The 20673-nt window shown below is 48.4% G+C and overlaps 1 protein-coding gene across 1 annotated transcript in view; it reads left to right on the top strand.

Moving 5' to 3' along the window:
- INTS3 (integrator complex subunit 3) overlaps positions 1–20673 on the top strand; it is a 677967-nt gene that overhangs the window by 637515 nt on the left and 19779 nt on the right. The window contains exon 27 of the mRNA XM_086947563.1: positions 11601–11701. Coding sequence (XP_086803689.1) covers positions 11601–11701 — 101 coding nt within the window. The remainder of the gene's footprint in view (positions 1–11600; positions 11702–20673) is intronic.

Genomic DNA, 20673 nt, shown 5'->3' with positions numbered 1-20673 from the left:
GGTTTCGTAACAAATGCTTTTTTATAGGACAAGGTTGTTAGTCTTGTGCCCAATCTGGAGGACCAGTGGATGGCACTTCATTTGGTCTCTACCCTTTGACTTCTCCAGCTTGGGTAACCCTGCCAGGACACTAAGCTCCGACTGGCAAAGCTCTCCAGGTCACTGAGACAGGCAACCCCCTCAACTACTTCATGGTGGCGATCCTGCAGGAAGTAAGAAGATTAAAAAAGAGGATATACACCAACGTTTTCAACAGAACCTCCTGAGGTCAGCTTGCCTTAGATTGGTACTACTTTTTCAATGAAGAAGCAAAATGTTCACTATTGCCACACAGCTGCAAACTTCCTGCAATTACTGTCCCAGAGTTTATGGTTCAAAAAATCAATAAGTCTGTTATCCTGTCCTGGGTCCATATTTCCATATCTTCTGGAAGCAGACATGAATGTTGCATGAGCAGATAGAGACGTTTGATTAGAGTTGCCACGCATGGTAGAGCATTCGTTTGGCAGTGGAAAAGTAAAATAGACTCTGGACCTAAAACTTTAGGAAAGAAACTGGTGTCACTTCTTATTTATCACCCCACATACATATGGGAAACAACCATTATAATGCATGCTTTTACCCTGCATGCCATTACAATGAAATGGCTTGCTGCAGGGGGATAGAAGGTGTTCGATTTAACTCCAACACCTTCCCTACTGTTGCACAGACTGGAGTTGGAATAGTAAATTATACTATTCTAAACTCCAGCGCACCCCTGACAGCAAGTCGTTGTAACGACTTGCGTTGTAATGGCATGCGGGGTAAAAGCATGCGTTGTAACGCATATTATATCAGGCATTTCCATGTTTGTCATCACTGATATGTCTGTTTGTTTAATCAAAAAACAGGAACAAAGTAAGACCGAGAAGGAAAGACTAGCACAAGTACACTTACGGAGCAGCCTGAAGCTGTACGTGCTCAAGTACCCGTGCCTAATTCACAAGTTAGATGCAGTCCCATATCTTGTCCGCTGGGACCCATTGTTTCCTCTTTTCTCCAGCACTAGGTACTAGAGGTCTGTAGCTTTCGATTCAAAGCAGCCGCTCTAATCAAGCCAAGACAAAGCAAGGCTTCTAAAGTGTTTACATCTTCAAGCACTCCCCATCTGCTTGAAATATGTTGGTCAAATAATGTGTGCCCATCCTAACTAAAAAGTATAAGGGTTCGATGTTTATTTTGTTGGTGAGGCATGCGGATTGGTACGCCTGTTTGTGAAATAACATTAATAGGCTGGAGATCATGGCAGGGATTGCACTAATTTGGTACGCTTCAGTTTTGCTTTTCACTATGTAGCTTTATGGTGTTTTATCGCATCCACTCTTTAATATACCCTAAAACATAATGCTTCCTGAGAAAGTGTGTGAAACTGTTTAGTTTAAAATTGCGAAAAATAAAAATGGAAACTCTTATGAAAAAAGACATTTTAAAAAGTTTGCGGAAAAAGAAGGCAAGGTTAGGGAGGCAAATAGGATGCTGTTAGAGATAACGTTGGGAATATGAATTGGATAAGAGGTAATCCTTGAGGTGGGATTAGGTTAAGAAACAGAACATTGGTTAAGATGAATATTTACAGACATGCTTAGGGATAAGCACTGCGATATGAGAACCATATGGTTTTTGAAAATGTTTAATGTTCCAGTGGGATGTGTAGTTAGATTTAGACTTTGTGTTAGAAACAGGATAAGATAAAGCCTGCGAGCTATGGTAAGGGACGTTTCATAGTTTAGGGGAAAGCTTAGTGTTAGAGGCTATTAGCCAGGGCTAAGGAAATGTCATAGCTTGGGGATGAGCTTAGTGTTAGGGGTCTCTATTCGAAGTCAAGTTTAGCACTTAGTGATAGCAATTTAATTACCAGTAGTGTTTTTCATTTTTTTCCTTCCTCAGTTTTTTGGGGTTTTTTTTGCATTTTTAAATCAGGGTAGGCATTTTCCTCACCTAAAGTTTCTCACTTTTACATTTTCTCACTATTTTTCAAACTTTAAACCTAGGGCTCTGTAGAATAATCTATGGATCCTCATGTAAAAAGTCGGACAGACCACCAAAGGGAGGTTGTTTGAAAACTGCCAAAGGCATTTTTCAAGCACACAAAGCCCTGGGTTCAAGTCCCCATTTTCTCAGTGGTTGTTTGGGCAGTGGTCTTCTGGAAACAGCAAGCAAGGGCTCAGCATCTAAAACCCCAAAAAAGACCTACTGAAAATTTGTGGAGACAAAGAGACTCATTTCTACCTTGGTAAGGTGCGAAGGCAGCAACAATAGGAAAAGTGAACAATAAAACATTGGGGTGAAAAAGAAACTCAAATCTACCTCAACTGTTTCCAGCATGTCAACACTCTTGAATATGTAGTAGATGCGTTATTGCTAAGGCAAGATGCTGGAGGAAACGAGATCCCTTATGTGGGCAACTGGAAAAGGCTAACAAGAGACAATAAGCAATTTTAAATCATGAAAGTAAAAAAACAATTCACAAGAGTCTCAGGAGCAGTTGCAAGAATAGAATTACTCCAGCACACCTAGTTCCATTACACCCTGATTCAGGCAGTACACTTCCACTACCGCAGAACTGTCCTCAGCAGCTCCTATCTGAAAGAAACAAGTTAGTGATAGATTCCTTACCTTAGAATAACCCCCAGGTGTTAGACTGGATCCGGAAAGCTTTCATCAGCAGTACCCCTGCGCGTCGGTAGGCGTCGTCATACGACTCCGCGTACATCGTTGCCGTCGTAGTCGCCGAGATAACGTTGTTGGAACTACTTAGAGGCGCCCACGCGCACTGACGTAAGTTATTTCTTTTTCCGCGCCAGCAAGCGCAGATCCGGAGAGAGCAGTACCCCCAGTCAATTTTTGACTGACTTTTAGGGGACTATTGTCTCTGGGTTTTTTTTTTAGTCTTTACTCCTGGTGTTTAGGGATGCCCTGTTTTAAATCTTGCGCGACTTGTCCCAGCACAATGTGGGTGACGCACCGTGAGTGTCTCTACTGGCTGGGGCACGACCACGACTCCGAGTCGTGCCCCGAATACCAGACCCTGGCTCCGAAAACTTTGTGGGAGCGGTCCCGAAAGTTGCTGGAGGCCCGGGAGTTGGCTCCGCGCCGTTCAAGGTCCCGGTCCCGTGGGAAGTCGAGGGACCGGTCGCGGAGCCGCCATCACCATCGTTCGACGAAGTCTTCGCATTCGGAGTCAAGTTAGGCGAAGCACAAAAAGTTAAAGAAGCGACGTCGCTCTCCGCCTTCCCCTAGCCTGTCGCGCGACACGGCTGGGGGTGCGGGTGGCGCCACCCCTACGGCTCCGGCGGAGACTACGCAGTTGCCTATGGCGTTCCCGCCCTTTCCGGGTCCATCAGCGACTCTGGCCCAGCTGCAGGAGTTCCTGTCAGCCATTGCACGCGCCTTTGGCCCGTCAGGCCCCGTTGGCACTACTTCGGGCCCCGCGGTTCTGACTGGGGGTCCTCGCGCTTCTACGTCGTCAGCTCCAGCCCGACGTCATCGACGACTCCGGTCTCGACGCCGAGAGACCCCCATGGAGTCATACTTGGATCCCAGCCAATGTCGGTTGGCCTAGTACGACCTCCATCAACATCGATGCCGCCGCCCCCTGCTTCTACCCTGACGTGGGGACGGTGCCGGACCGGTGTCGATCGAAGATGATTCTGACACAGATGGGGAATTGTTATCCCTTTCTCCCCTTTCTCCATCCACCTCCTTCTTTTCCGCCTGCCCGGCAGGTTTGGGTGGATGGGGAGGACTGGGAGGGGTCTGAGGACCCTCTCGCAGCCCAGTGCAAGTCATACCCGGACTGAGAAGAGGACATGGAGGATGCAGATGACCTGGAATTTACTCCAGGACCTGGCACACAATCTCCTCCTACCGTGGCTACGGAGGAGGGTGGTACATATTCTGTGGGGTTGCGTAGGGCAGCCAAGGCTCTCTACCTCGAGCTCCCTACAGTGGCCGTCAGGACTAACCTCCTGACAGAAGTGCTTCGGCCGGCGTCTTCCTCTACGGAGCTGCTGCTGCCCTTCAGTGACGCACTTTCGGACGTTCTTTTGGGCACCTGGTCCAGGCCCATCACAGGGGCTCCTGTGGATAAGAACATGGCCTGACGCCATCGCCCGGCCCCGGGCGAACACATTTTCCTCTCCCAACAACCTACCCCTGAGAGCTTGGTTGTCCAAGCCTCTGCGTCTCTAAGTGCATTCCCCTCCGCACCTCCGGACAGGGAATCCATGAAACTTGAACAATTTGGGAAGAACATTTTTACTTACACCAGTTCAGGCCTGCGGTCTGTGAACACTGCATTCCTCTTGGGCCGTTATTCCCATTCTGTATGAGACATGGTTGCGCAGGTGCTGCCTCAGTGTCCGGAGGAGTCCCGGACGGTGCTCTCCCAAGCTATTGCTGAGGGGAGAGACGGAGCCAAGTTCGCAATTCGTTGTGGCCTTGACACCGCCAACTCGCTGGGCAGAGCGATTTCCTCGACGGTGGCGCAGCGCCACCATGCCTGGCTGAGGACGACTGGCTTTTCCGGGGATGTCCAGAACACTCTGATGGACATGCTCTTTGATGGCACTCACCTTTTGGGCGATAAGGCAGACAGTGCGTTGGAGCGGTTCAAGGACTCACAGGCTATGGCCAAGTCCTTAAGCCTTTTGGCCACGCACACTCCTTCCGCTTCTACTTTTCTCTCCTTTCGTGGCCAAGGAAGGGGCGCCCAAACACGTTTGTTTCAGAGCCACAGGCCTGCGCAGCAACAGTCTCAACGCAGCAGCGGGACCCGCAGAGGCGGGTCCCGGGGCCAGCGGGTGGGTCAGCTCACCACCTCCCCTGCAGCCACTGCCTCCAAACCTTCCTAGTCCTGTGTTTCAGGCCCACCACACGCCAGTGGGTGGCAGTATTAGTCATCACCTCCCCCACTGGCGCTCCATCACTTCGGACAGGTGGGTTCTGCGAATAGTCCAACTGGGCTATTTCCTCCCCTTCGAGACTATCCCTCCAGCCATGCCATCTCTGTACCACCTCATGTCAGGGAATTACGTGGCCCTTCTCCAGCAGGACGTTGTGACCCTATTGGCCAAGGGGGCCATTGAGTGAGTTCCGATGCCAGAAGTAGGTCGTGGTTGCTACTCCCACTACTGCCTGGTTCCGAAAAAGGACAAGGGCCTGCGTCCTATTTTAGACCTTCGGAACATCAATCGCTTCCTCCGGAAGGAGAAGTTTAAGATGCTCAAACTTGCTTAGGTCTTGTCTGCCCTAGACCCGCAAGACTGGATGGTAGCGTTGGACTTGCAGGACGCTTACTTTCATGTCCCCAGCCCACCGGCGTTAACCTGCGGTTCACGGTAGGCCACGAGCACTTTCAGTTCACTGTGCTCCCTTATGCCCTTACCAGCGCCCCTCGGTGTTCACGAAAGTGATGGTGGTGGTCGCAGCTCATCTGCGCAGATCAGGGGTTTCAGTCTTCCCCTATCTAGACGACTGGCTGTTGAAGGCGGGCTCGCCCCAGGCAGTTGTCTCCCACCTCCAGACTACGGCTGATCTCCTTCATTTGCTGGGGTTCTCCATCAACGTGGCGAAGTCGCACCCGATTCCCTCTCAGACGCTCCTTTTCATCAGAGCGGTTCTGGACACGGCATAGTTTCGGGTTTATTCTCCCGAACAGTGAGTCCAGGAAATTCGAGGTAAGAGTCCGATCTTTCGGCCCTTGTCCTGGGTTTCGGTCAGGATGACCCTGAGGCTGCTGGGCCTCATGGCCTCCAGCATCCTGCTGACCAATCATGCCAGATGGCATATGCGGACTCTGCAGTGGGACCTGAAGTTCCAGTGGGCGCAGCATCAAGGGGACCTGTCCGAGTATGTCCAGATCTCTGAGGGCACTGCACAACAGTTGCAGTGGTGGTCCCACTTCCGTCCCCAACTGGAGCACACAGTGGTGACGGATGTGTCCCTCCTGTGATGGGGCAGCCACATAGGAGAGGCGGAGATCAGAGGCCTCTGGTCTCCGGCGGAACCCAAGCTCCATATCAACCTTTTGGAGCTCCGGGTGATCCTACTTGCACTGAAAGCATTCCTGCCCTCTGTCAAAGGGAAAGTTGTGCAGGTATTCACAGACCACATCACCGCCATGTGATATTGCAACAAACAAGGTGGGGTGAGGTCGTGGACCCTGTCAGGAGACTCTGCGTCTCTGGACATGGTTGGAATGTCAAGGCATTTTCTTGACGGTTCAACACCTGGCAGGTTATTTGAACGCCAGGGCGGACAAACTCAGCTGCAGGTGCATGATGGATCACGAATGGCGCCTTCACTCAGAGGTGGCGCAAGGTCTCTTTCAACAGTGGGGAGAGCCTTGGTTAGATCTATTCGCCACCGAAGAGAATGCGCAATGTCATCACTTCTGAGCGTTGGAATTTCCAAGGCGGCACTCGCTCTGAGACGCTTTTCGTCTCAAGTGGAGCTTCGGTCTGGTGTTCGCTTTTCCGCCTATACCACTTCCACCCAGAGTGCTGAAGGAGATCAGGCGCGACCGGGTCCAAGTCATTCTTGTGGCTCCAGACTGGGCTCGAAGAGTTTGGCATCCCGAGCTACTCAGTATGAGCATGGATCCCCGATCCGACTGCCTCTTCGGGAGGATCTTCTGTCGCAGCAGCAGGGGACGGTCCTCCACCCGAATCTGTCCAGCCTCAACCGACATGCGTGGAGATTGAGCGGCGACAGTTGATTCCTTTTGACTTGCCTCCTGAAGTCTGTGATAACATTTTGGCAGCCAGGCGTCCCTCCACAAAATCGGTATACGCCTGCAGGTGGAACAAATTTGTGGCATGGTGCACAGCAAAGTCTGTGGATCCCCTTTCTGCCCCTCTTTCAGAGGTTCTACTGTTCCTTCTTTCTCTGGCCCAGCAGAGCTCTGCTCTGGGCCCTATTAAGGGCTATCTTTCTGCAATTTCTGCCTTTCTCAGGCACCCTGATCAGCCCTCTCTTTTTAAGTCCCCTGTTGTAAATAGATTTCTCAAAGGCATTACTCGCCTTTTCCCTCCTATTCCGTTTGTAATGCCACAGTGGGAATTGAATCTGGTTCTTACCTATTTGATGTGCGCTCCCTTTGAGCCGCTTCACAACTGTCCTCTTAGTTTATTAACTTTGAAAACTGCTTTCCTGGTTGCCATCACCTCTGCTAGGCGCGTGAGTGAGCTCCAGGCTCTTTCCTGTAAGCCTCCTTTTCTGATGGTCCATCCGGACAAGGTTGTGCTTAGCACTCGTCCTTCTTCTTGCCAAAGGTGGTCACTGCCTTCCACATCGGGCAAACTATCACCTTGCCCACTTTCTTTCCGCCTCCTTCCAGAGAGGAAGAGAGGCTCCACCGTCTGGACCCAAAACGTGCGCTCTCATTTGACCTGAATCGCACACAACAGTTCCGGGTGGATGACCAGCTCTTTGTTGGCTACGTGGGCGCCAAGAAAGGCCGGGCTGTACACAAGAGAACTATCTCCCGCTGGGTCGTCTTGTGTATCAAGGCCTGTTATTCTCTGGCTAAAAAGGAACCTCCGGTGGGATTGCGCACCCATTCTACCAGGGCGACGGCAGCTACTACTGCATTGGGACGTGTTGTCCCCCTGCAAGACACTAGTTTGGTAGCCATGTGGGCCTCGCTGCACACTTTTACTAAGCATTATTGCCTTGACAGTCAAGTCTGGATAGACTGCTTCTTTGGCCATTCTGTTCTCCGTGACTTTCTGGTGTGATCTTTGTTTGCAGACCCACCACCGGGGTTGGTATTGCTGGAGTATCTATTCTAAGGTAAGGAATCTATCACTAACGTGTTTCTTTCAGATGAACAAGTTACTTACCTTTGGTAATGATATATCTGTAAGAAACATTAGTTAGTGATAGATTCCTTACCGCCCCACCCATCCTCTCCATTCTGCGAACTGATTTCTAGGGTTAAGGTCATCCCTTTCAGGGCCCTAGTTTCAGTGCACCAGTGGTCGGTATCTTGCATGGCTCTACATTCATGGCGCGGAAAGTTGTGTACAGAACTGACGTCGGCGTGCGTGGGCGCATCTAAGTAGCTCCAGGGACGTCAGCTCGGCAACTAAGACGCCAACGACGTACGAGGAGCCGTATGACTACGCCTACTGACGCGCAGGGGTACTGCGGACGAAAGCTTTCCAAACGTAGTCTGACGTCTGGGAGTTATTCTAAGGTAAGTAACTAGTTCTTTAATTCCGCTTCTGATTTACCCCCACATTATGATGATGACAGTTTATACATGGATTTACAGGGGGCCAGTAGGTCTGGTACTTCCCATTTGATAGCCCCAACCATACCGGGTTGCCAACGGAAGAGTGCTTCTTGTGCTGTCGTAATTGGACATCCTACTGAGGTGCTAGACCTACAACTGCCTTCTGTTGAAGTTAGGTCAAGCGTCTTGCAAACTGAGCCCGCTTCTCTGAGGACATGCTTCAGTTTAAAGAATCCCTAACTAGCAATCTAATGTGCATTTGGCTAAGCCTTACTCATGCCCACCAGTGAACAGGAACGTGCAAGACATCACACGCCAGCACGCAGTGAGCCTGATTTTCTTGCACAGCACCCTACGCCTGAGAGTTTGGTGCTCCAAACCTTCACCAGCCAGGTGAATCCTCATTCCTTCACCACGCCACCCGCCTCTATACAGGGAGTTTAAAAAGATTGAGGTGTTTGGAAAAATTCTGTTCTTTTCGGCCATCTGGCCTTGAGGTTGGTCAGCGCGGTTTGCCTGTTAGGTCGGAATATGTATGCCTTTCGGGACAGGACCAGTGAGATCTTGCCAGTGGTCACAAAAAAATATAGGGCACCAGTCACTCAAATTTGTGCAGTCTACACCTACATTCTTAGAGACAATGCCGTAACAAGAGCCCCGGCTGTGTGGGTGGCCCAAGCTCTAGTGGGTCTCTGCAGCACTGTGCACAAGCAATAGCTGAGAGCTCCTGACTGGGTCCGGAGCATCGGGCCTCCTCTATGTACTTTGCAAGGGGGCCCGCTCAAGTTTTGTAACGCCACTGTGTAGAGATTGAATGGTGGCAACTTTAATCTGCCACCTGAGGTGGTGGCTGTCATCCTTACTGCCAGGTGCCCTTCCCAGAAATGCTTTATGCTGGGCGCTGGGGCAAATCTGTTGCCTGCTGTGGGTCTCAAAAGAAAAATCCCTTGCAAGCAAAGCTGTCGGGCGTCCTTTTGTTTGTTTTATCTTTGGCTCAACGAGGCCTTACAGTGGGTAACGTTAAAGGTTATTTGTCAACCCTTGCAGCCTTTCTACATTCCTTGTTTAAATCACCTGTTATGATGAGATTTATCAAAGGCGTGACACATGTTCCCTCTCAATAATGTGTGATTCCACAGTGTGAGCTGAACCTGGACTTTACCTTTCGCTTATGTCCCCTCATTGAGGGGCTGTCATTGTTCGCTGCGTCTCCAGACCTTTAAGGCCGGCTTCCTCATTGCAATTACACCAGCTTGACACGTGGGTGAACTTCAGGCACTTTCAGTGAAACTGCCTCCGCCACCTTTTACCTGGACATGTTGATACTGAGGACTAAGGCAGGATTCATGCAAAAAGTTGTGAATCCCTTTTACTTCGGACTCTCCAGCTGGGGCCCAAAAAAGCTTTATGCTTTTACATTGATCTTACCTGCAAACACGGTGTGGATAATCCGCTTTTTGTGGAGTTCTCTGGGGCCCTCTACTCCCCCCACTGGCGTTATTATGGGCTGCTGACACTTGTCTGGAACTCTTCTACAAGGAGTGGGAAGGGAGTTTATTGATATGAAACCTCCAACTCCATTTCTCATCTGTTTTTTTCCTGAGTAGCATCACATACAATTAGGATGTGGTGAACGGCGCCAGTGGCTTTAAATAGCCTAAGTTTGACTACACACTAGTTTGATTTTGGCACCCTATAACACCATCCTAAACATAAAATAAAAACCGTACAAAGGCCGATTTACGACCCATTCTGTCTGCAATTGTCAACGTTGCATACTTAAAAGAAACCGAACAAGGTTAGGGTATTCAGTCAGAACTGGGAGTCTTTTTCCACCTACCATCCTATATTGGTGTCTGGTGGTTTGTAAATGTTTATGTACAGTGAGCTAAACTATACTTATCCAGACATTCAATGCATGAGAGCTGGTAAATAAGCAACCTTTGGTTCCACCCTATGAAACTCTGATAAGGTCGCTGAGATGAGAGGGACGCCTATCTCTGGTCTTCATGGGATTGCGCAGTATGAAGGCTGTGATGAAGATCATGTCTGCCGCTCCCTTCTGAGAAGCGGTGTGAGTTTAAATAGGTCTGCGGACAGTACATGTGTGTTCGACTGCAGCATCCTAAACATTGATTAGCATAAGACCATTTGAAATCCATAACAAGTTTCTTAACTCTGAACCCTTACTGCCTGATTCACCTCGATAGTCTGGATATTAAATATACACCAGCATCCAAAGACATCCTCCTCCCTCGAGCATCGTTTGATTTTAACAGGTATCGTGGCTGAGTCGTGGATTATCCCTGTGCTCCGAGATGAATGTCCCTGTCCTCCTTGCAGGAAATCCAACTCTGGATTTGAAATACATTGCAGTCGGCCGGCTGAGTGTGTTGTGATAGATGTTGTAATGATTTTAGTTCGTCCCATAGGACGCACCGGAGCGCATTGCCTTTACTGGCCAATGAATGATGTGGGCTGATATATGGGGCTTAGTTAGCCATCCAGTAACACTGAGAGAATAGAGGGGTTACAATTAGCGTATTATAAGCAAAGCGCAAGCAAATGAATATATTTACTAAAAATGAAAACAAAGCTGACCTTTGAAGATAAGAGATGTTTCCCTTCTGAAAATGGCAAACTAGTGTGGATGCTGATTCTGTCTTTGCTAAACCTGTGCGGTCAGCCCAACCTGGGTAATAGCTCAGCCTTTTTTGTGTTATCTGTGTCATTTGTAATTTTTCAATCCTTGCAGCTATTTCGATGTGAAATAATGCCTACTTTCCTTTTCTGAATTTTCTCTAGAAACAGAATGGCACCAGGCCATCCTTTAGTTTCAGCCAGGGGACCTGTGACACCTTAGTGCAATCTGTGCAGGGTATTAACGCCGCATATGCTTTAATGATACTCAGCTGCCACTGAAAGCAAGAGTATATTTCTGTCCCTATCACATATGACTTGCACTAAGGCAAAAAGACCTTTCAGCGGTGGTATCATGTTGAATAAAACAGACGTGAAATAAAATGATTCAGTTGCCTTAATGATCCAAGTGCATGACATTTGCTGGACTTGGGTATGCTTGCTAGTGTGATTGGTGCAGTCATTTTTGGGTTTATGGGAATTTGCCCAATAAATGACATCACCTAGAGTTAGCACTTGGTTGAATGGGAGCACGGTGGTGCTAAATCATACCTGGGTTTGGTTGGGCTATTGATAGAATGCCAGGGAGAGACATTGTGGTTGTACTTCCAGTATCATTCTTAGTTTTGATTTGCTCGCCAGAAAGCACTTGACCCCTTGTGTGTGTCTCTTCTTTTTCTAGCTTACGTAGTTCAAGCAGCAAACTAGCCCAGCTGACCCTGGAACAGATCTTGGAGCATCTGGACAACTTAAGACTTAACCTGAGCAACACCAAGCAGAACTGTACGTATCTAGGCGTGGCTGAACGGCATACTAAACCTTAGAAGAGGGGTACACATACTAATGTCATGGAGCAGTGCAGACCTGCATATAGACTATAGGACATGAAGCAGTTATCTCCCAGCAGATGTTTACTTGTGCTGCAGGTCACAGACTAGCTCAGTAAAATTGATAGCACTATCATGCATCACTTCTTCGAGCTGCTCGCTAAGTGTTTTTGGAATTCTATAAACCGATGACAATTACTAAAAAGAAAACCCCATCAGAAGTATGCACATCACGTAAGAAGTTATTCTAAGTTCATTGCAAACAGTTTTGAGGTTCAAATAAGCGTGCGGTGCACCAAAAATACAAACGCTGATGTACGTAAGTTTCACATGCCTACCGTTTACAAACTCCAAGCAGAACTTTGTTTTAGAAAGATAGTGCAAATGTATAATGATTAGTCAAACCACAGCAAACCATTTATTCTTTGCCTTTGCGATGGCATTTACCAGCTTGCCGAAGTTGAGACGCCACTGTCACGAATATATATTTAAGAAATGGGCTGCCCCTAATATATTAGCACCTAGAACCTGGGGCATTTACTAGACCTACACCATAAGTGATGAAGGCTTTGACAAATACAAATTGAGTAATTGCATTAATAAAAGATTTGATTAAATCAAATGCAGTTAAACACATCAATTAATGAAACAGAGTGGCACACATGGTGCAATTACCCACCGTTTGACTGCTGTATAAAAAAAATTCAGAGCCTGTGAGCGTTCACACAGTGATGAATAATAAATAATATAGTGTGTGCAAAAAACAGGCAAGGGAACCAGAATGGATAATCGATGTTGCTTATTGTACAGTCAATCATAAGTCAACCAATGAATCCTGTCAAATAGATTCCATTTGCTCTTGATGCGGATGCCGTTTCAACCTCAACTGTTGAAATTCATGCGAAGCAGCAGGCTATGTACCAACAGAAAAATGACAGGTACATATTAAAAAGATTTCATGCAAAAAAAGGTGTCTCAAAAAAGTCAAAAAGGGCCTGCTCACTGTATCCGGTACAGCAATGAGAATTTAGAAATTAACCACAGATCAATAGTCTCTGGGCAAAAGGACAACCTCTTGAAACACTGATGGATGCAATCGGTCGAACATATTTTTGACGGTGTCCATGCCATGCATCTATAGATCTGCTATCGCCACGCTTACCAAGAGGGAGCATGCGGATAATTATCAGATTTTTTCTTGAGAGATTCAATACTCAAATAATTTCTGAATTAAGGATATTAGCTGCATTTCAGCAAAGACAGCCAGAGGAGGCTCAGTTCAATTCTGTAATAGTGTAATGCATTGTTGATTTCATCATAGACTTCCAAGTAAAAAGTTATTACGATGCGCCAATGAAAGAAATGAAAGAGGAGATAGTATTGTTGAAAATGTGATCATCAAAATGGGGCCATTTCAAAAGAGAGCCATTTCAAAAGAGAGCACCGTAGGAGTTTGAGGACTTCTTCCCCAAAAAAGTGGCAGGAAAGTGACAGTTCTTTTATATTTTGCATTTTGTTTCCTAGGTCTTTCTTTTCGACTATGCAACTTGTCTAGTCACCGCTGAGGAGGAGCCTGCACAATCTCATATAGGGTCATGCATGGCTCATTAGCTAATACTCTGTTATGATTTTTGTTGTCTGCATCTCTTATTGACATCTTAGCCAAACCGCTTACAACAATGTTACTGCGCCTGACATTTCAAATTATCCAGATTCCCCTCCTCAGTCTGTGAAGCGAACAACCATCTAATATATGGGAGATATTACCTTTAAATTACTCATAGAAGCTAGTCATGCTTATGGTCTGGGCACCAGAGGTAGAAGTCATGAGGATATGACATCTACTTGAGGCAAGTGCATCTCTGCTTGAAGCCGAACACTGTAGGGGGTGACGTCCATAAATTTCATGCGGCCAAATTTAAGTGAACTTTGAGAGGTTATAAAAAAGAATGGAGGTGCTGAAAAAGATGTATTGCCTGGGCAGATGGTACCTTATTTGGCTATGTAATGGTCCATCCAGAAAGGTCCAAGAGCTGCTTCTGGAGTTGTACGGTGTCACTTCGCAGCACAAGTTTTCTGAATCCAAGGTTACTTGAGGTAAGCAATTTGTTGGTGGATAGAGAATCCACCAGTAGGATTGTCACCAAAGTTACTAACTTGCGCATCTGAATCACCGTAAAGGATTACAGTATCAGTCCCATCCTTAGTTAAATCTAGTGTACTGGAAATCTAAACGGTCTCCAACCTTAAGGTTTAATAGTTTCCTTCTGTAGCAAGAAAACATGAAAATGAACAAGTGGGTGCTCAACTCAAAGGACTTAGAATTCAGCAAAAGTCCTCCTCCTCCTGTTCCACTATTGAAAAACCGATTGAAGCATCAGTATTTTTTGTTTTTGGAGAGTCTAAGCTGAACCGTAAAGGAGCCGTTTATGGGGCACGAAGTGGCACTTTACTTGTCGATTAACAAGAAATCAGATGAATAGAATCTGATCCCGATTCCAAGTAGTTAAAAAGAAAACTCCAACTACACTGTTTTCCAGCATTGAATTTTTTTCTAGAGTGACACATTTAAATTGTTTGTCAACCTCCAGCTAAGAACTTAAGGGTGTATTTCAGTTAACAGTCATGTGAAATGCATTCATTCAGAGTTAAAACTTTACACACTATAATAATTCCATCCACCTCATTTTGTTACCTCGATCATTAGCCAATAAGATGTGAAATTCTCTCCCTCTGAGGCAACCACACCTCAGAATTTCAACTGCATGTTACTCAACAGGCTGATGGGAACCCCCTGGAGAGCTCGGCTATTTGTTCTACGATTTCAAGTTTTTAGTGACCATTTTGAACCGAGAACAGTTATTCCTCAGAAAATGAATAACATTCTGTTGCCGTTTATTTTATTTCCCCTTTTATTGGAGGACTATTTCGATTATTGCTTTGGTCCAATGTGGTATATTTCCCTCATGTTCCTGCACAGGAAATTGTACTTGGATTATATTCATACGGTCTGCATAGATTGTCTCTCTCCTGTTCACAGCTCTTTGAGAAACATGCCAGACGTCAGTGAAAAGGTCGTGGGATTTTAAAAGGCGATTCATGCCAAAAAGGACAGGTGTCTACCAAAATCCCTAGCCCTACTTTATCATTGACCCATCACTTGTCCACCAACCCAGTGTTGACCAACACCTTGTTAAGGCTACACTGTAATTAACTTCCATGACCCGCAGTTATAAAAAAAAATCTGCAATGACGACCCTTCCTACAACCACCTCATCAACGATGAGAGATTCCTTAATAAAGAAGCAAAATTGGCAAAACTGATGTGTCTGACGGTTGCTGCCAGCCTTTTGAGTTTGTCAAAGCTTATTTTATGTTGTCAAAATTTCTGCAAATCTTTATTGCCGGTGGATGCTAATGGTCCATCATTATTATTTTTTTTTTAAATTGCTAAAAGCAAAAAGATGTGGTTGCTCTCAAAAGCACTCATTGCCATAGGAATTCCTGGTGCTTAAAGGAACTACCATGTGTGGATGTACTCCTTGTGAAATAGAGGAATGTCACCACTCAGTCTAAAGTGAGTTGACCATTATCCCATGCAGTATACTTTAGTGGGCGGTAAAAAAAAATGACTTGCACAATAAGAGACCAAGTGATGGAGAATGTGGGCTGTAAGCTCCTATAAGTAAGTATATGAAACAAATAATTTTACTAAAATCAAAAGATCTTGGATAATGGTAGACCTATAAAGCTAAACCAAAGGGGATAATGGGCGGAGTGTTGAACTATGCAAGCACTCACCCCAGTCAACTGATCTGTGTTTAATCCATCATCATTCTTTAGCTCACTCTGCCGCCCCAGTTCAGACACGGCCATATGCAAATCAGTCTGACCCTGTGACTCAAAGGAACAGTCCAGCCTGAACTGCCAAGCCATGTCTTCCCGGGACTGGAATCAGCATCCTGGGATCGGTTTCTGACTAATCAGCAGTCATCAGCCAGGCTAGCTTGAATCCAGTGGCAAAGTGAGCAAGGGACCCACGTCTGGGCATACCCTGTCAACTTAGGGCGAACAAAGCATAACCAAAGGTGATGATGGACGGAGTGTTGAACATTGCAAGCACTCACCCTCAGTCAACCCCCAGTCAACTGATCTGGGTTTAATCCATTCTCATTCTTTAGCTCACTCCGCCATCCCATTTCAGACACGCCCATATGCAAATCAGTCTGTATTCAAGCTAGCCTGGCTGATGATGGCTGATTAGCCAGAAACCGGTCCCAGGATGTTTGTTTCCGGCCCAGGGAAGACTTAGCTTGGCAGTTCGGGCTGGACTGTTCCCATGAGGCACAGGGTCAGACTGATTTGCATATGGCCATGTCTGAACTGGGGTGGCGGAGTGAGCTAAAGAATGATGGATTAAACCCAGATCAGTTGACGGGGGGTGAGTGCTTGCAATAATCAACAGTCCGTCCACCATCCTCTTTGGTTTTGCTTTGTTAGACCTATAAAGCTACCTTCTCTGAGAATAACTATAGCCCTTCTCAAGGATCTTTTTGCTGAATATTCAGCTATGTTTGTGGGTTTTGCCTAAAAGACTTCGCAAAAGTGCCCGTCAAAATCATTGAGGAATCCGACCATCTTCGTGGCTTTACCTCTCTTATGGTACCTGGAGACTTTTTATGTTGGACTTAGCAGGAGACAAATTAATCTCTTACAAGAAATTGTGTATACACGATGACACTAAATATCGTTTTCCGACAAATCACAATGCATAAATATAACTTGTTGCTTATTACCTGTGAAAATTAAAACCTACCCCTAAATCTAGAAGCAAGCCCTTCCAATGCCTTCCTCATGTCTGCTCCTACCCAGACACGGCGGTGAGTGGGACAGGTGGTTGTGAACGTAGAGGGTGGTGGGGCAAGCAAAAGGAGTCTGATAATTGAAGCAGTGGGGAAGCTGTTGGTGATGAGAGGAGAAACAACAAGGAGTGAAATTTTGAAAGTAGGAAGCAGCATACCGAGGGGGTGAGCAGAAAAACCCTTGCTCTATTATGGACTGTTTAAAGCAATATAAAGTGTTTCCATGAATGTAGCAGTGGAAGGATACAAGCCGGACAATTAAAAGAAAGAAGCTTTTCACCAGGGGACGGACAGACACAAGACAGAAAGCCGTTGAATAAGAACCAAGCAAATGAGGGTGACAAGAAATCCATCTAGTGGTAAGAAGCAGGCTGACTCCAAGCCGACAACGTTTTTGGGATGGTGCACAAGATTTCTTTCTCAAACAGACATCTAAAAACTGTCTATAGGCAAGACCCAACTATGCCTGTTGTAGGCAGTCCTTTGTTTTTTTTTTAGGGATGAAATTTAGAATTGAAATTTAGAGATGTGAAATAAACTTGCCATTCTAAATTTCCCTATCTGATAGAGACTACTAGCCGCAGATTCCTTAACGTAGAATTATCCCCAGGCGTGAGACTGGATCCAGAAAATTTTCTTTGCCACAGCATCTCTGCGGGGCGGTACCACGTGACTCCGCCCTGACGTCGTCCGCGGGCGTGACGTCAGCGAGGTCACATAAGCCCCACCCCGGCGTGCTGACGTCAGTTTTTCTCTTTTCCGCGTGCAACGCGGATCCGAATCGTGTCCTGGACTGTTTTCAGGCCTTCTTTTCACGCTTTGCATTGAGGGGTCGTTGGTGAGGGAGAGGATCAGCTGGGTGTCGTCGGCGTAGGAGATGATGTTGAGGTTGTGTTGGCATGCGATGGCCTCGAGGGGGCTCATGTAGACGTTGAAGAGGGTGGGGCTGAGCGAGGAGCCTTGAGGAACGCCGCAGATGACTTCGGTGGTTTCTGATCTGAATGGGGGAGGCGGACTCTCTGTGTCCTTCCGGCGAGGAAGGAGATGATCCAGTCTAGTGCCTTCTCTTGGATTCCGACGTTGCTGAGGCGCTGCACTAGGGTGCGGTGGCAGACAGTGTCGAATGCCGCGGAGAGGTCCAGGCGGATGAGGGCCGCAGTTTCTCCGTTGTCGAGCAGGGCTCGGATGTCATCGGTGGCTGCAATGAGGGCGGTCTCGGTGCTGTGGTGCCTCAAAACCCTCCTAGTCCATGCTTTCAGGCCCATGTGACGCCAGTGGGGGGCAGGGTTGGCAATCACCACTCCCACTGGCGCACGGTCACATCGGACAGGTGGGTGCTGCAAATCGTCCGAAGGGGCTACTCCCTTCCCTTCGAGACGACGCCTCAAGCCATGCCACCGCAATACCACCGCGTATCGGGGATCATATGCGGCTTCTGCAGGAGGAAGTTTCGGCCCTCTTGGCCAAGGGGGCCATCGAGTGCGTTCCTGGCCAGAAGTAGGGTGTGGTTGCTACTCCCACTACTTTCTGGTACCCAAGAAGGGCAAAGGGGGCCTACGCCCTATCTTGGATCTACGGAACGTCAACGGCTTCCTCCGGAAGGAGAAGTTCAAAATGCTGACACTGGCTCAGGTCTTAGCTGCCCTGGACCCAGGAGACTGGATGGTAGCGTTGGACTTGCAGGACGCTTATTTCCACATCCCCATCCTGCCGGCCCACCGGCGCTACCTGCGGTTCATGGTAGGCCACGAGCACTTTCAGTTCACCGTGCTCCCCTTCGGCCTTACCAGCGCCCCACGAGTGTTCACGAAAGTGATGGCGGTGGTCGCAGCTCATCTGCGCAGGTTAGGGGTTTCAGTCTTCCCCTACCTCGACGACTGGTTGTTGAAGGCAAGCTCGCCCCAGACAGTCGTCAGCAACCTCCAGACGACGGCGGATCTCCTGCACCTGCTGGGGTTCTCCATCAACGTGCCGAAGTCACACCTGTGTCCCTCTCAAAAGCTCCTCTTCATTGGAGCGGTTCTCGACTCAGCGCAGTTTCAGGGTTATCCCCCGAGCAGCGGGTTCGGGATATTCAGGCTCTGATTCCGATCTTTCAGCCTTTATCCAGAGTCTCGGTCAGGTTGACGCTGCGGCTTCTGGGGCTAATGGCTGATGGCTTCCTGCAACCTTCTGGTGCATCACGCCCGTTGGCGGATGCGGGCTCTGCAGTGGGACCTGAAGTTTCAGTGGGCCCAGCATCAGGGCAACCTGTCCGCCCATGTCCTGATCTCGGAGGGCACTGCGAGACAGCTGCAGTGGTGGCTCACGGACTGCGATTGGGTCAGCCGCAGATCCCTCTCCCTTCCCCAACCGGAGCACGGAGTTGTGACGGACGCGTCCCTCCAGAGCTGGGAAGGCCACATGGGAGAGGCGGAGATCAGAGGCCTCTGGTCTCCGGCGGAGTCCCGGCTCCATATCAACCATTTGGAGCTACGGGCGATTCGTCTTGCACTGAAGGCATTCCTCCCCTCTGTCCGAGGGAGTGTAGTGCAGGTTTTCACGGACAAAACCACCGCCATGTGGTACTGCAACAAACAGGGCAGGGTGGGGTCGTGGACCCTATGCCAGGAGGCTCTGCGCCTCTGGCAATGGCTGGAACATCAGGGTGGTTCAACACCTGGCAGGTTCTCTGAACGCCAGGGCGGACGAACTCAGCAGTCGGTGCATGATGGATCACGAATAGCGTCTGAACTCGGACGTGGCGCAAGGCCTCTTTCAGCAGTGGGGAGAGCCTTGGTTAGATCTATTCGCCACAGAAGGGAATGCGCAATGTCATCAGTTCTGCGCGTTGGAATTTCCAGGGCGGCACTCGCTCGGAGACGCTTTTCGACGCGAGTAGAGTTGCGTCTGTTGTACGCCTTTCCGCCTATACCACTTCTGCCCACAGTGTTGAAGTAGATCAAACGCGACCGGGCTAAAGTCATCCTTGTGGCTCCGGACTGGGCACAAAGGTACTGGTATCCTGAGCTACTCAGTATGTCAGTCGATCCCCCGGTTCGTCTGCCTCTTCAGGAGGACCTTCTGTCGCAGCAGCAGGGGACGGTCCTCCAGCCAAACCTGTCCAGTCTCCACCTCCTTGCTTGGAGATTGAGCGGCGACAGTTGAGGCCTTTTGACTTGCCTCGCGAAGTCTGTAATATCATTCTGGCGGCCCTCCACTAAGTCGGTATACGCCGGCAGGTGGAACAGATTTGTGGCATGGTGCACAGCGAAGGCTGTGGATCCTCTCTCTTCCCCTCTTTCTGAGGTTCTTCTCTTCCTTCATTCTCTTGCCCAGCAGGGCTCTGCTCTGGGCACTATCAAGGGCTACCTTTCTGCCCTTTCAGCCTTACTGAGGCTGCCTGATCAACCATCTTTGTTCAAGTCCCCTATTGTAAACCGTTTTCTGAAGGGCATCACACACAGGTTTCCACCTGTTCCCTTCGTGATGCCTCAGTGGGACTTGAACCTGGTTCTTACTTTTCTGATGTGCGCTCCATTCGAGCCACTTCACAACTGTCCTATCCGCCTTCTTACTCTGAGACTGTTTTCCTGGTTGCCATCACCTCTGCCAGGTGGGTGAGTGAGCTCCAGGCTCTATCCTCTAAACCTCCTTTCCTTTCTGTCCATCCGGACAAGGTTGTGTTGCGGACAAAACCCTCTTTCCTGCCCAAGGTAGTCACAGCCTTCCACATCGGGCAGTCCATCATCTTCCCCACCTTCTTTCCGCCTCCGCATCCCTCGAAAAAGGAAGAGAGGCTCCACCGTCTGGACCCAAAACGTGCGCTCTCATACTATCTGGATCGCACACGCCAGTTCCGGGTGGATGACTAACTCTTTGTTGGTTACGTGGGCGCTAAGAAAGGACGGGCGGTGCACAAACGGACCATCTCTCAGTGGATCGTGTTGTGCATCCAAGCGTGCTACTACTTGGCTAATAGGGAACCTCCTGTTGGGCTGAGGGCCCATTCCACTCGGGCCACGGTGACTACTACTGCCCTGGGCCGAGGAGTCCCCTTGCAGGACATTTGTCAGGCAGCTACGTG

The sequence above is a fragment of the Lissotriton vulgaris genome, chromosome 12 (assembly GCF_964263255.1).
Source record: "Lissotriton vulgaris chromosome 12, aLisVul1.2, whole genome shotgun sequence".
NCBI lineage: Eukaryota > Metazoa > Chordata > Amphibia > Caudata > Salamandridae > Lissotriton > Lissotriton vulgaris.
Note: the sequence above shows the minus strand (reverse complement) of the source record. Positions and strands in the feature narration are given on the sequence as shown.